The 16,285-nt window shown below is 50.5% G+C and overlaps 1 protein-coding gene across 3 annotated transcripts in view; it reads right to left on the bottom strand.

The window, feature by feature from the left end:
- The window catches only part of KIFC1 (kinesin family member C1), a 103,395-nt gene extending 89,330 nt beyond the window's left edge, over nt 1-14,065 (bottom strand). The window contains exon 1 of one of the 3 annotated variants that reach the window (XM_069635212.1): nt 13,754-14,065. In XM_069635212.1, coding sequence (XP_069491313.1) covers nt 13,754-13,897 — 144 coding nt within the window. In that variant the 5' untranslated portion in view covers nt 13,898-14,065. Of the gene's footprint in view, nt 1-6,735; nt 6,760-13,753 lie in introns of those variants that run through there. The other 2 variants (XM_069635213.1, XM_069635214.1) reach the window with 2 other exon arrangements.
- Nucleotides 14,066-16,285: the final 2,220 nt, after the last annotated feature.

The following is a 16,285-nucleotide window of genomic DNA, read 5'->3' as shown; positions in this document are numbered from 1 at the left end:
TTACCGGAGTCACAGAGAGGCCGTCATAATACCGCTCCCCAAACCTAATAAACCTGGGCACAGCTGTGGTTCCTATAGACCCTTGTCAATGCTGAATCAAGACGGCAAGATATTAACTGCTGTCTTAGCAAATAGACTGAAGAAGGTTATTGGCAAACTAATACACCCGGATCAAACAGGCTATGTCCCTCATAGAAACATTACCAATAATCACAGACGAATCATTGAGTTTGGCAGAGAAAGATGAGGAAATGGCAATTGGATGCAATCAAGGCCTTCGACTCTTAAATGGCCATGGCTGCTTGCGGCCCTGAAGTACTACGGGTTAGGGCCTGGATATGTAAGGTGGGCGATAGCGAAACGCTGGCTAGAGGATCTGTGATATCGGAAAGGTGGCAGCTCAGCAGGGGTACTAGATAGGGATGTCCGTGGTCTCCAATGCTCTACATACTGGCCCTGGAACCTCTAGCAATATATCTGAGGCAGCAATATGACACCATAGGCATCGAGGTGAAAGGGGAGCGGCATCTGACCTTCCTATATGCAGATGACATGCTGCTGTACTTGCAATTCCCAGAAGAAAATCTCCAGTACATCCTCAAAGTGCTGGAGAGATACGCTGTGCTGTCCGGTATAGCAGTGAACCCCCAGAAGCCCAGCATGCTCCCATTAGGGGGGTACGTGGAGATTCCAGCGGAGCGACTACCTGTATTGCAAGTGCCGTGGGCGGTTAGCACATTTTATTACCTGGGGATAAATATATACCACACCGTGGAGGAAGAGCATAGGTGCAACACAGAAAAAATTGAGAAGTGCATGCAATTTTGGGCAAAGCTGCCCTTGGCAATGATGGGGCGGGGAGCAATGCTAAAGATGGTGGTCCTGCCAAGGCTCCTACGCTACTTCGGGAACATACCGTAACTAAGTTCTTCACCAAACTGAATAGCATGTGTAGGGACTTTTTGTGCCATGGCACGCGAAATAGAGTGGCGTTATAATAGAGTGGCATTATGGAAGCTACAGAACTTCCATGACAAAGGAGGAATAAAGCTGCCCAACTATGAGGCGTACTACGTGGCAAGCCAGTTACAGTATGTTGCCAAATGGCTCTCTGACGAAGAGACCTCGGAATTTAGGCTTTTGGGCACGATTGTGCTCCTTTTCATTTGAAAGATGTGGGTACCCAGGGCGGAAATAGTGGGGCGCCCTAAAATGATGCTATTGGGGTGGAAGGTGTGGCGCAGGGCATGTCAAATGATAGAGAACCCGTCCCCATGTTCACCGCAGATACCACTGGTTGTATTGACAGGGGCAGACGCGCAGCTACGAATGATACTCAGGAACCACTGGGAACCCGCTGGGGTGGCAACAATGGGTGATATTTGGCAGGAGGGCTCTAGTATTACTTGTGAGGGGCTGCGGGAAGAAACTGGGTTGCACGAAGGCCAGTATAGTACGTATCATAGAATGGTACAGAGGATTAAGAGAACATGGCCTGAAACAGATTTCCAGATTGTATGAAATGCTGATGTCTAAAGTGGGGAAGGAGGTCACACAGTTGAGACTAGATTGGGAAATGGAGGTTGGAGCCCCGATGGAAGACGGGATGTGGGAACGGGTGCAGGGTTATCATTAGAAGAGGTCTAGAAACGCGAGGCTGAAACAGATTCAGCTGTACATTACTCATAGCGCATATACGACACCTTGGAGGATATCGAGGTTTGAAAATGCAGGACGGCAAGCATGCCCCAAGTGTGATGAGGAGAACGCGGGCATGGTGCATATGTTCTGGTCATGCCCGATCATAATACGTTTCTGGAGGGGATTGAAAGGGAAACTGGAAGAAAGAGGGGTCAAGATTGTAGTGGATACAGTGTGGGCCTGTCTGCTGGGGGCGTTCCCAAAACCACAGAAGCTCAGGCACGCGAGTAAGCTGAGGGATCTGGCTTATGTGCTTGCAAAGAGGAGGATTGCCATTGGATGGAAGACATGCCATGTGCCAAAGATAGAGGTGTGGAGAGATTTGCAAAAATGGGCAGAAGCCGAAACCATGGCACGGCAAGAAGCGAGTAGCACAGGGGGGAGATTGGGGGGGGGGGGGGGGAGGAGACAGAGTCCCTGATGGCCTGGAAATCACTGATAGCCGAACTGTTTGGGTCATTAGATGACCCGGCGGAGCCTGTAGAAGAGGAGACCGAACCACAGGATGCGGAAACTGAAGGTTTAATGCAATACTCGTAGAGGCGGGTGGGATAGGGGGAAGTAGTGTCTAGAAGGTAAGAAAGTGTAATGAAACTGTTGGAACATGCACTGTTTGTTTGGTTTGTATTGTTTGGTTGTGTCTATAACAATAAAATGTTTTTTTTTTTTAAATTGTGTGATTATATTGCCTCCCAATTAATGTTTTATAACTGATAAATACTTATTAATTTATTTATCTGTCAAAGAAACCGTGAGTCTAAGAGTTTACTTGAACACTTGTGAATGTAGATCTCTGTGTATCATTATTACTGCTCACATTCGCCTCTTGAGATAAGCCTGGCTGCTCAGCTCCACTATCAAAACTGTAGTACAGACTTTTTCCAAAGGTTGGTTTGCTTACACCTGTGGTCCTACTTGTGTGTAGTGGTCCCAAAGGGTACTGCATAGAAACTTTTCCTAACAGTCACATAGAGTAACACTTCGTCCGCAAAGAGGCTGATCTTGCAATGCATGTCCCCCACACTCACCCCACTAATCCCCCCCCCGAACAGATATGACCCACAGTTCCATCACCAACGCGTATAAGAGCGAGGAGAGGGGACAGCCCTGTCTCGTACCCCTCCCCAATGGGAAAGGCCCCGATTCATTACAATTAATCACTACCCTTGCTGAAGGATCGGAATATAGGTTGGACACCCAACCATCTCGGGCCCAACACCAGAAGTTCCCTCATGAAAACCCACTCCCCCTGTCGAAGGCCCTTTCGGCATCCAAAGATAAAAGACCCCCTTCCTCTCCAACCACCCTTGAATTCAGTACATGGATGGTCTTTCGCATGCTGTCTGCTCCCTGTCTATTTGAGTCAAATCCCGCCTGATCCGGGTGGACCAGTCGGGAAAGACATCTTTCCGGATGCGTGGCCAAAATTCTGGCAAAGATTTTTGCATCCATATTTAAGAGGGAAATAGGCCTATATGAGCCACATTCCGTAATTTCCTTCCCCGGCTTAGGTATCACTGCAATCAGGGCCTGGAAGAATGTAGGTGAAATTGTGTCCTGCCCTGTGATCAGGTTAAACAATTTGGCCATTGGTTTAACCAAAATGGATCGATATTGTTTATAAAAATAAATAAGTTTAAAAATATCAGCCATGTAGCCATCTCCCCCGGGGCCTTTTCTGTCCTCAGCATTTTAATCGCCCCATTAACAACCTCCTCGGATGTCTCCCCCCCGCAGGGCCTCCTGTTCCCCATCCCAGAGTATGGGCAGGGGATGTCCCACCAGGTATTTGCTTATATCTTCTAGTGACTCGCCCTCCTGTTCAGTATTTTAGTTCCTTATAAAAGTCAGCAAAACAGTCTGCTACACTCACCCCTTCCTTGCACATCCTCCCCTCCTTGCCTGAATCCCCCCCACTCTCGTCTCGATCCTGCTGCCTCTACTTAAATGCACCAACAAGGTCCCCACCCTATCAGCCCCGTTCGTAGTTCCTCTGCCCCGTATACCTCATCTTTTTAACCACCTCCCCGATAAGGACTGCATGAAGAGCATGCCTCTTCTCTCGCATTTCCCGCAAGAGAGACACTCGATTCTCGTCCTTGCGGGCGAGCCGTGCCCACATGGCCCACAATTCCACATGGAGGCTGTTCTCAATCAGTGCCCTTTCACGCTTCTTCTGTGACCCTTCCGGTATAAGGAGGCCCCGGAAGGGCGCCTTCGCCGCTTCCCATGCCACCCCCATCGCCGTTTCCCCATTATCGTTAATCTCAAAGTATGTCTCAATTTCTTTCATCATGAATTCTTTGAATACCAGGTCCCTCATTAAGGTATCATTACAGTGCCTGTAGTTTTGCGTGGCACTTGGCAGTAGCCAATCCACCAGTAGCAGCTTGTGATCCTACCAGGTAATGGCCTCCACAGTTGGGTCCCCTACCCCCCCCCCTCATCAATATAAGGTTCATTCTTGTGTATGTCTGATATGGGGGGGCGGGGAGTATAATCTCTTGGGCCCTGCCAAGACTTCCACCATACATCAACCCAGTACTACTCCTGCACGAGGTCCTTCATGGCCAGGTTATCCTTCATAGGTTCCTTCACCCCCTTTGCCGACCACCAATCTAGGAGGGGGTCTACTGTTGCCGACCACCAATCTAGGAGGGGGGGTGGGGTCTACTATGAGGCTGAGGTCCTCACTCAGCAACACGGCTCCCTCTGCCCACTCGTCCATTACCTTAAACACCATGCGCAAGAACCTTATCTGATCCGTATTGGGCGCGTAGAGCGCAGCAAGGGTGACTCGCGTGCCCTCACATGTTCCCTTAATACCCAGGAATCGCCCTCTGAAGCCCCTCTTTTTCTCAACCTCCTGGGCAAATCTTTGGACCTCACAGAGTATGCCCACCCCCTCCTTTCTGGACGATTTGTGGGAGGCCCAAAAGTTCCTCCCTATATCCTTCCCCTTTATTGTTGATTCGGCCCCCCCGATTGTAATGAGTTTCTTGCAGGAAAAGGACCACCAGCTTCTGCTTGCGAACATGTTGCTGGTAAAGGACCGCTTATTTTGCAAGTTCAGGCCCTTCAACCATTATCGCTAATCCTGCTCACAAGAGTCTCCTTACGTCCAATTCGCTTCGTGTCCTTCTGTGTACCAAATATCCATGGCTTGACCCAACCATTCCCTCCCCTGGTGTTCCCACTCCTCACCACTCCCTCTGCCTTCCCCACCCCACCCTCCCCACCTTGTTGTGGCGTCCGCCTCCATAACCCAGGATTCCTGGGATCACTCGGCGAACCATAAGGGTCTCGTCCCAAGCCCCGGGTTAATGGGGACCTCACTCCTAACCTGTACCAATAAGGCTGTCATGTCCCAAAGGTCAAATTCTCACCTCCCACTCCGTGCATCCCCTCCCCCACACCCCACTGAGACAAAGTTTTGGCCCATTCTGCCTTAAACTGGCGCGACCCTACCAACAGCATGGCGAGTGCCCCCTCAATCTCAGCTGTGTCAGCAGTAACCCAACCACAAGAACCAGCCAACTATGGCAATACACCTGGGCACTGCAACACCCCTTAAGCCCCCAGGATCTCTTCCAAGATAGAGCGTGAAACTTGATCACATGAACAACTAGCATGTCCCTACGAGTAGGTCCTCAGGAACCCCAAAGAGTGTCAACACAAACATAGAAAGAAGAACAGGTCATCAGTGGGAATTCGCCTGGGCCATGGATTTGACCTCAGCCCCAGGGGCCCCCATGGAACTGAAGAGAGCAAAACATTTTAAACATTTACGAAGCAGCTTTGTTTAATTTCAGGTGTCCCCCAGGGGCATCAGTGGAGCGTTTAGTTTTTTTCACATTTCCGGGGCCCAAACATCCTGTGTTTACCCCTGGTCAGGTCCGGTCCCCTAGCACCCCAAGTGGGTCCAGGTCTCCCTCTGCTCGGACCCCACCAGGTCGTCCGTGACTCTTTGGATGTCCTCGGCCACAAGGTGATGCCTTTCCCGCTGCCATTCAATATTTCATTGGTATTTTGCCTGGAACTGGTATTTTACCAGGGCCTCTTTCCAACTCATAGGTTGCCCCTTCCCCAACTTTCCTATACTCGCTGGGTGCTTGTAGCTCAGTCTCCCTAGGATGTATGCGCAGATGATGGGGCTCGCTGTCCTGAGAAGGGAGGGTTGCCGCAGTGCGCCTGATAACGGCACCACGCGTTAGCGCGCCCTCTTCCACTGTGTCCGTCCCTCAGGAGTGGTTTCCTATGGACTCCTCACCCCCCTGTATGGCTGCCATTGGATGATCCGCCCAGTGGGCCCCCGTTCTCTATGTAGCCGAGCAGCGCCCTAGGGGGTACGGGATCCCGTTCACAGCATCCCCAAGGCTGCCCCTCTCGTGGCTCTTGAACTACCAACAGATGTTCCCAGGGGTTGCTTTGGGTCCAGCGGTGCAACCGCAGGTCACAGGGTGGGGGCTGGGCTTCTGCTAGTTCCCTTGTACAGCACCTCTGTATAGACCTATCTGCTATTTTTTGGCGACTATTGTCCATAAGGCTCAGCTATCCATTCCCAGGTGTGGATGTAGGAGGGCCCGTTCAGGAGGGGCTCCAGCCAGCTTCCAGCCTTATCTTGGCGGTGGTCCAACTTCCTCCCGTGTCTACCACACTGGAGAGATCCCCGAGTCACCCTGCACAGGGGTGGGAACATGGACCCCCCCCCCCAACTTGTATTTGTGGTGCCCTGGGCGCGCCCCCGCGATGGCCTGGCTTGAGGGGGGGGGGGGGGGTGGGGGGAATAGGCAGTCCCTGCAGGTGCTCGGTGCTGCAGTGGTTTGGTCCTCATATCCCCAGTGCGTGGGGATCCATTAGTGAGGTCCCAGTGTGCAGCCTTGCCTGCAATGTGTTTCTACTGTGTCTCTTCTCTGCTTCTTGCCCGTGCCTTAGTGGACCCAGATTGGCCTCCCTCTGATCGTAATGGCACTGGAGGGGGAGGAGGGTGCTAACTGCGTGTACATCACCACTTCAGTCACTGGGCTGTCTCACCAGTCTTTCTTGTACGAAGGCCCCTTTAGCTTGGCCCCGGGCGCGCTCCTGCGATGGCCCAGGCCAGGGGAATCCCACACCTCAGGCTCCGAGGCTGTGCCTCTGCCGCCGCTCGCACTGGACCCTCCCTGCTTTCAGGGGTGTTGCCAAGAGCCTCCACCAAGCGGAGCCACGTATCAAGCATAGCATTCCGCCCTGCAGCCCCCCCCCCCCCCCCAAGCCCAGGAGCCGGGCACCCAGCACGGTCTCTGGCACACCCGCAGCTCAGGCAGAGCTGACGGGTTGGCTCGGTCGCCCAGGCTGGTACGTCCGTCAAGGAATCCGCTTCTATCTTGCTCCGATTATTCCGGCGTCTGTCTCAGTCCCCTCGGCACTGCCCCCTCGGCACTGCCACCTCAGCAGCGCAGACTCTGGTAGCCACACTCTCCGGGGCCGCTGGTTTCACAGGTGAATTCTTCTCAAAGACCGCATGGGCAAGGGGCGGCCTCACAATGTGGGTCGAATAGCTCGGGGAAGGGGGCACCTCCATACACCGGGATTACACCCCCAGGTGGACCTCAGGTAACGTCAACAACACGTTAGCCTTTAATGAGGGATGGATCCCTCTCTGCATCATCTCCACTTATTACCCGAGGCTGGGGACTAAGCTGTAAGCTCAGGCAGCCACCTTGCCTGCGCCCCCTGGTGGCCTCCAGAGGTAAACATTTCAAGCTGCAAACCAACAAGCCAGCTATAAACAGTCACTCGTCACCTCACAGCACACCGGTGCTTACTCACCAAGAATCAATTACCACTAGCCATGTGCTAGTGGCAAGTGCCGATTTTGAGCCCTGCAGTCAATGTTTGTAGGTACCTACGTGAATGAGGCAGTAGTGTATATGTTGAATGGAAGCCTGTGTGAGGTATGCTCGTAGCACTGTATATTGTAAAAAAGAGGTTTATTTACATTCATGAAACCGGCGCCCTGCACTGCCGCTCACAACCTGAAGCCTACTCTCTCTCCCCAATCTCGACTCTCTCTCTCGAATCCTCTTCAAACCTAAACATTCCTAACTAGGCGGCAGGCAGGGACGCTGTTGCTATGAGAACCACAAAGCTTAATGTAAACATAGAATACCACACTGTGTAAATGAGAGTGTGAGCATGTGAGTGTCTAGCCAGTGAGCAAGCCTCCGATTGGGGTTAGGGGCAGGCACCGGCAGCCACCATGGACATGTTTTCTTACAGTGGCATACACGTTTACTGTCAACATGGACAAAGCCAACAGAAGTGGTTGCACAAGGAGTGTGGGCTAAACTGGTGCATGTAACATGGACCCATTTTCTTATAGTAATCACAGCATTTTTACTGGCACTGTAGGCAAAGCCAACATGAGTTATTTAGCCGCACCAGCAAACAATGGTTCAGCTAATTTTGTTAATGTGGGATGTCACACCACACACTGATGGAATAGTGAATGGTTGCAAGCGTCACACCTAGACACGATGCAAGGACAGCGATGCCAACTAACCATTCCAGTAACAATTTCACCCCTCTGCATACACCTCTCAAACTCTGACCAAACACACCCACAAGCCTAAAACGCAGCAATCCGCACAAACTTCACTACACTGCAACAAAACAAACCGCACATAGACCTGCACAACAGCACATGACTACTGACCGTAAAACAACCCAAGCCCTGACAACTGACCCACCGGGCTGAAGCTGCCAAAAGCACATCACTGCTATCTTGCACTGTTCCAGCTCACTCCCACTAACTCACCCCCCCTCCCTCTTCAAGAGCCGCCAGGGGACCACTTTGGTGGTGATAGTGCGCGGTACAAATATCCTTTAACATTAACATGTCATTCTTTGCCGACATGTGCAAAACCAACATGAGTATGTACATTTAAGGGGATGCTGAAATAGATTTGCAGATCCAGCATTGCCATGGTTTCTTAATAGTATGATGACTGGCATTATGGGCAAACCAAACATGAACGTGCCTTTATAATAGTGTATTGACAAATCTGTGCAGCCAGCTTGCACGTACATGGAGATGGCCAGCTACTTCCAGAATACTAGCATTTATTGTTGGCAAAAGAATCGTGAAAAATCAATATATGCTTCTGTGCACTGTTGGCGACTTGGCCTAGCATGTTACCCTACAAAAAAAACAACAACAAAAAAAAGTGTAAACCGTGGAGATTTTTACCCAATCTTTCCTCAGTAAGTATGCAGAAAAATGCACCAGCTTAACCCATCATGTGTTATGAGATAAGCCCCCAGTCACCGTTGGTTAGTTGAAGCTCCAATGTATGCATGCGAAGCGGTTAGGCCCTAAAATAAGCATTGGCAATGCCAATAGTTTTGGCGTTTACTAAGGTTATTTGCATTTTACATTTATAGGTACCAGGGTGCAAAGCTTTAAAGGAGGATGCAATAAGGGGTGCGGGTGTGCATGATAATGAGAAGGAAGGAGAATTGATCCCAGATGCTACTTAACTTTACCCCGACCTCCAGGCCCATTAAAGTTTATTGAACCTGCCGATTCCGGCTATCGTATGGTTTTGATGGTCCTATTTAGCTGCCTAAATTTTGTTCGCTTGGTCGCCTGTAACTTTATCCCGCCACACACAAAGCATGTCATTTGTTAAGCATTAAACCAAACGCATAACCATTGTTCTTAATAAACAGTAGGCTGCATTAGACCCAAAGAATGCTAATCCTTATGCCCAATCCCAGCCACCTCCTGCCCCTCCTCACCCAAAAGGCATCCTAACTATCAAGCCTTACAATCAAACGCTGCTGAAAGTGTCTGCCTATGTTTTTGGCCCTTGGATCTGCCACACAACGTTATCCGGCAAACACCCCCCCCCCACCCCCCCCACGTACCGCTGGCAGGCCATCACCGACAATATCCCAAGGATCACTGCGAGAAGAACTGGCTTTCAAGTCCTCCTGGCATCCAGCTAGCTTGCGAACGTGTCTGGTGCAACATTTGCCCCCCCCTTACTTACTGACCCTGAACAATACACATCCTGCGTTTTCTAAGTGGGCGGTTACCTCGCGGGTCTATTTCTGCTGCATTTGCCATCCTGCCGGCTGGGGAGCATACAAAGACTAACACCGGGCAGCAGGGAAAATTTACTTTGAAGAGGCTGCGGACCAACCCTGTGAAACTGCAACGATAAAGGCGCAGAACCCTTAAAATACATTGTCTTACAGGGAAGATCCTTCAAAAGAACCATCTTGCTTTCCAAGCAAACAGATTGACTTGACTGCCACGCGTTACTCCAGCAGCAGTGGTACATTTTAACGCAAGGCACTGGGCGGGGAGAAGCACCAGTTACCAATGCAGAGGTGCTCCTTGCCCATGAAAGTGGCGGAAAGCCTGGTCAACCCAGGTAGGGGCAGTGCGTCGGCTCACCTCAACTCCACCTCACCTCTTTGTCCAGCCGGTGATTCCGCAACTTTGAAGCTCCTCCAAAAACGTTACCCTGCTGCAATGCCTGAAAAGGAGATTATCCTGACCGCTAGAAGAAAACACCAAGTTGAGCCTGCTGCAGGGGGAGTGAGCGTGCATAGAGGCCACTCTTGTGCAGGCACTACATATACCAAGAGACGATGACATTGAGCGGACCCTAAACAACTTATTTTCGCATGCAAGCCTTGTACACTGGCAGCTTAAGTTCCGGTGCTAAGCAAATAAAAATTGCTTTTGTTAGTGCTTAAAGCACTCTGATGTAAACAAACCAGGATTTGGTGAAAAAATGGTTATACCTTGACCAAAAAAAGCCCATACTGTACACACAATCACATCCTACTGACATCACAAAACAGCATATACATTCAGGTACTACTTACAACACAACAGACTACAACACCCACAAATAAGTAGATGTACATTTGCAGTTCCAAAATTTTTTAAATACTGTAAAATGTGTAACAAATTGAAAGCTGCAGTAAATATATTTGAAAGTATCAATAAAGTCAAATATGGCACCTACCATTTTGGAAGTAAAAATGGCTGACATTCACCGCACAGTACAAGTTCAGCCAAAGAGTGCAAAAAGAGGTGTGGCTTTGGCAGAGATGAGTGGGAATGGGAGGAAAAACCTATAGATTTCACTTAGCTATGGGCGTTAAATGGGTGGGACACAAACAAACTACAAAAATCCGTCCATCCATCTCCCAAACTCTGGAACGCCTTACCCAACGTTCTCAGAGCCGAGACCTCTTTTGCGACATTCCACAAAGGATTATAAACCTTGCTCTTCAACTAAGCATGCCGCCGCCGCCACCACCATCGCTTATCTGCTGTAAATATGTATGCATAATGTTTTTGCTACTGTTAACCAAGATTGTTCTCCTCATTGCATTTTTAACAATTGTCTGTAACAGCTTCACGATGCGTAGGGGCTGCTGCGCGCTTTATAAGTGTGAATAAATAAATAAGTCAACCTGCATTGAAAAGTATTACAAACCTACACGCAAAGCCCCTTTTTCAGGGGCTCATGTTAAAGCTCTTATTTTAATGACAATAGTTTGTTTTATAGATAGCATTTTCAGCACCACCCTAATAGCCAAAAATAAAAAAAATCAGCAGCCTCCACTGTCTTTGCAAAACCCCTCCAGCAGCTTCCTGCTTTGGCCACGCCCCCAGGGACTCTCTCCAGCACCAGAGCCCCGCAGCGGGGCAAGGGTGCGGTATTTGGCGCTGCAGCAGGAGGCCTGTCCTGGAACCACCAGAGAGAGGAGAGGCAGGAAAAGTGAAATAAGTGCAGGCGAGCGTTCGTGTGCTGAATCCATAATGTCCTTACTGAAGAGCCTGAGAACTATGAAAACCCATGGCCCACCAACGAAACCCCCCCCCTCCTACACCTCCAACTCTTTCACCCTTCCTCCTGCCTCCACTATGCCCAAGGGATGCTCTCCAAGAGAGAGTGGACATAATCTCAAGCGTAAGGCACTGGTCATAAAGAGGACACGTCCCGAGGTTAAAAAGGGTGCGCCGGCTGAAACCCTCGTTATGAGTGCCCAGAACACTGTCTTAGTACCTAAGGGTGAGCCCTCCACTTGTTCCCTCCTCTCCCCCCCACTCCCCCCAAGCCTGGATAGAAGGGGGCTGTGGGGCTCAACTGTCACAGGGGAGCAGCATGGGCATCGAATATGGGACCAGGGAAGGATCATCATCCACGAATCGGGGTAATATGTATGAAGATCAACGCAATGGAGAGGACCGCACCGCAAAGACTCAGATGGCCCAGGCCATCATAGCACCCAAAGGAGGAAGGTTCTGCCCACCCTCCGCTGAAGAACCTTGTCTTCTCGTTCCAGCCCCGAGCCTTAGTCCCCCTAAGGTGCTCCCTGTCCAGAGAATCCTCTGTCCTGGGACGGAGTTGCAGGTGCATCATGAGGGGGGCTTTGCAGGTATGGGAGAATTAGTTAGCAGCTCCCCCTCAGCTAGCTCTACCCCAGAAAAATACATTGCACTTCTCACCTCGCCATCCACCCCCATAAATGGTGCCGGGCCCGGAAAGACCCACTCCAGGTCAGCTTTGGTCTGCTCGAGTGCAGCCCATCTGTTGATGTCCCTGCACGCAATGTTTCCTTGTGCAACAGAAGCCCCGGAAGTGTGCCGATGTCTACAGCGAGTCCACTCGCCAGCCCACCTCCTTCCTTATCTACACCTAGGGCATCTAACCATCAAAAAAGCAAAACCCTATTGGCTGTAGGGTTGGCTTTTAACCCCCCTTCGGAGGCTGATATGTCACTTGGAGGGTGCAAGTGTAAGCAAGTTCTGGCTGAGCTGGTTGTCATCAGACACATGCTTGCAGCCCTTATAGCCACTCAGGTGAAGGAGCAGAGGGAGGAGGAGTCCATCTATATCCCGGCTGCTTGTAAGGTCCCAATTGACATACCTATGGCACTTCCTAAGACCCAAGCCCTTCTGAGTCTCGAGCTTATAGCCCCAACACCGTCTAGTCCCAGCCTGATGTCTGGAAATGCACAACTGGCCCCTTGTAAAAATCCCAGTGCAGGGTGCAACAAGATCAGCCAGCACATTGGGGGGTGGACTTTGGGCATAGCCAAGTAGGTCCCTATCGCCCCAAAATCGTGGGAAAGAGCCCCGGTGGTTCACGGCTTAGAGGAGGCCCACCTCAGCCCCCTACCCAAGGTCAGAATGGACAAGCTTGTGTGCATCTTCATGGGGTACCAAAAATGGAAAGGAACATGCAGGAGTCCAGGGAAGCTCTTGCCAATAAAAGCCTACACTGGCTAAGGTCTGTGAGAGGTTGTTCTTATGCGACCAGGAAAACCTTGGCGGGCTGTCATAGATTGTCCAGAGTCCGGGGGACATAGTAGAACTGACCTTCTGAGACTGGAGACTGGCGACTAGGGTCTTGGGACAATGGGGAGGGGGGACCCCTAGGAGTGCAATTGTTATCAGCTCACTACTGCATTCAGGCCCAGAGTACCCCCTGAGGCGTATCCAGACCTACCCCCTGTCTGGGGCTAACCTCATTCCCCTGGGTCGCAATCGGACAGGCACTTGGGGCTGGGCCCAGTCAAGGGGAGTTATATAGAGGGTGATGGGAATTGGATCCTTTGGTTCACCCTTCTCTTTTCCCTTAAATGACTCTTGATGTACCACTTTTTGATAAGGTTTAATGATTGTATTTGCTTTTGTGTATTGTTTTTGTTATGTGTTTGATGGATTTACATTTAATCCGAATAAACTTGTTGACTGACTTGGCTGACTTTCTGCATACGTTAAATAAAACGAGTGTAACGAAGCAGTGATTTCAGGGGAGAGGTTTGCCCCCATGGTAAAATGGCACACACCTATGTAGCTCTGCAGAGAGCGTCCGGCCTGCACGCAGGTTAGTGCTCTGGCAGATCCCTCACTCTCTCTGCTCTGGGTAAAGAGACACTACGCGCTCCTATAGAAACCTTTAGTGGCCTGCTTTTCTTGCTTCAAACGGTCGTCCCCCCCCGTTGGCGAGAATGGAGCCCGGGCTGCAAGCCGTACCTCTGGGCTGGCCGGGTTGCCCTCCCGCTCTCGCTGCTGCTCCAGCTGCTGCTCCTCCAGCTTCTCCCCGGGCTCTGCTCCCGTCTCCGCCGCCCCGCTGCCTGCTGCTGCTGCTGTGCCCGGGGCCTCCGCTGTCTCTCTCATGGACTCGCCGCTGCTGCCTGGCGTCGCTTTCCCTCCCCTTCCCCCCCTCCGACCGCACTTTCAAATTTTTAAAAACAAGCGACGTTCCGACAGCTGCCCCTAGCAGCCAATCGCCACCTGCTAACGCCTCTTCCGGGGACGGGTAGCCAATGGAGAGCGAGAAAAGATGACACGCATTCGGTCTCTGCCCCCTTTTGAAAGCCCCGTCATACGTAGCACGAGACACCCCCCCTCTCTCGTTTGAAGAAGACAGAGAAAAGAGACAAGGGTTTGCCCGGTTTCGGCGGCCATTTAAGGTCGGGATAAAGGCGTCACTGGCCGCCGGCTAGTGCTGCGCATTGTATGCTCTGTCCAGCAGCATCTTACAGGCCCTATGGTATTTCTATCCTGTGGTAGGAGAGCTTGTTATTCAGACTGCTTTTACATCATATACTGCAATAGTTGGAGTTATTGGTTGATTTAGTAGTTTTACTTTTGTCTTGGGGACTTCTATTGTTTGACGCATGCCAAAAAAAAATATGTCGCACCTAAGAGGGAGAAGTTGTCAAAGAAAGCAGGAGAACGGAATTTGCTGATTGCATTGGTTTGCATTGGGCTTATAATTATTTTAGGCAGGACAAACCCCGAAAAAATAACATTTTTGAGAGAAAAATCAGAAGTCTCCTTCCTAAATCAAGAGGGTTGGCATGTATGTGGCTCCTAGAAACACTTAAGTACAGACACGTTATAAATTCCATATCGTATGCATATGTTTATAGCTATATTATAGCTGACAGTACTCTGGGCACAGAGGGGAGTACCAGAGTGTCCTCAGTGTGTTGGGCATATGCACGAGGAAGCATTGTGGTCTGTCGTGTCCCCTTTTTCCTTTGCAGCAGGGAGCAGAAGGCAGGCATCCATTCTTGCTCGCACAATACTAGACTCAACCCCCCTGCAGTCCAGTGAACCCCCTTGGCAGGTGGTCTAAGGGTGCAGGTAGGCTACACAAATGAATACGTATGGACATCGACCACAGCGACTGGTCAGGAGCAACTACTTGAGGGGGAAGATTCAAGGAGGAGGAGTACATCCCAACTCATTTTCCTCCCTCAGTGTTAAGAGACTTCTCAGTGGCGCTAAAGGACATTGATATATTTCCTCTCCAGATGACAACCAAAGAACATCCAAGCAGCACGTCAAAGATCAAGAGCAATAGGAGAGCCCAGACTGCCATTGCAGTGACCAAAAGGCAAAACTATGTACGATCACAACACCATCTTGCATCAGATCTTCAGCTTAGACCCCTTGTGCCGGAGTGGCCTCGTATGGGTCTGAAACTCCACAAGCTACTTGACAAAGAGGTGAGGCAATGCCTCTGTGTGGGCTGCCCCAGACTGGAGATTTGGAGCAAGGTTGCAGACACACCGAACTTTGACCCAAAAGTGCTGACCTTCATAGAGAAGAACCACAAGGACCTTAGAGAGATTGACAGGTCCTGCCGGCTTTGTCAGGACAAGTTGCTGGAATTGGCAAACTCCCTAGCGAAAGTCATGAACCTAACCGAAAGGTCCAGAGACACTGAAGTGCTAATAGAGCCCACAGTGCTGGCCAATTGGTTGCATCATGTTGTGTGCTACTAGGTAACGTGAACTGCATCATTTCAGCAACACGAATGACGGACCTCCTGCATAAGATCCGCCAACACTGGCTGACTAGATAAGCCTTTCCCAGCATTAATAGTATACAAGCTACGACCTATGAGGGACGAACGGTACCAAAGTCAATGGACTAGAAGAGTCTTCAGGGAGCCAGTACAGCCAAAGTCATTTGGAACACAGTTTATGGATCTGCTGCACTCCTTAGATCAAAGTCTTGCACAAAGTTAGAGAGTCTTAGAAAAATCACTTGTAGGGTCACAATCTATTAAGCCTGTGAGAAGAGAGTTGGAATCAACTCGTAAAAGGTAAGTCAATGCAATTACCAAGTGAGAAGAGTGTGGCTAAAGTCAATGAGGTAAGTACCTCTGGTTAGAACAAGAAAGGTCCAGCTGGATTCTGTCTTGCTACAGCGGGACAGACCCTTGTACCTGAGCCTCAGTCGTGGGGACAAGAGGGAGGACGTCTGGAGGGCTCCTGTGGTGGTACTTGGGAGGTCGTCGGCAGCAATGGCTGTTTTCGGTTCAGCGGCACTTCGCATTTTCAGCACTTACCAAAGAGAACTGATGCGGATCTCGTACACCAGTTGGACTCTCTTCACTCCCTAGGTCCGGCACTCTAGTGAATGGACTCTGGATCTGGAGGTCCTGCTTCGGGATGGACTTTAGGAGTCTCCTGGAGCTTCATGTCAGATTCGTTCAGTGGCAGACGTTGCACTCGACTACGGACACTCAACCCCTGGCATTGGGTTTTC

This window comes from Ambystoma mexicanum, chromosome 13 (assembly GCF_040938575.1).
Source record: "Ambystoma mexicanum isolate Mex_15411 chromosome 13, UKY_AmexF1_1, whole genome shotgun sequence".
NCBI classification, from domain to species: domain Eukaryota; kingdom Metazoa; phylum Chordata; class Amphibia; order Caudata; family Ambystomatidae; genus Ambystoma; species Ambystoma mexicanum.
Note: the sequence above shows the minus strand (reverse complement) of the source record. Positions and strands in the feature narration are given on the sequence as shown.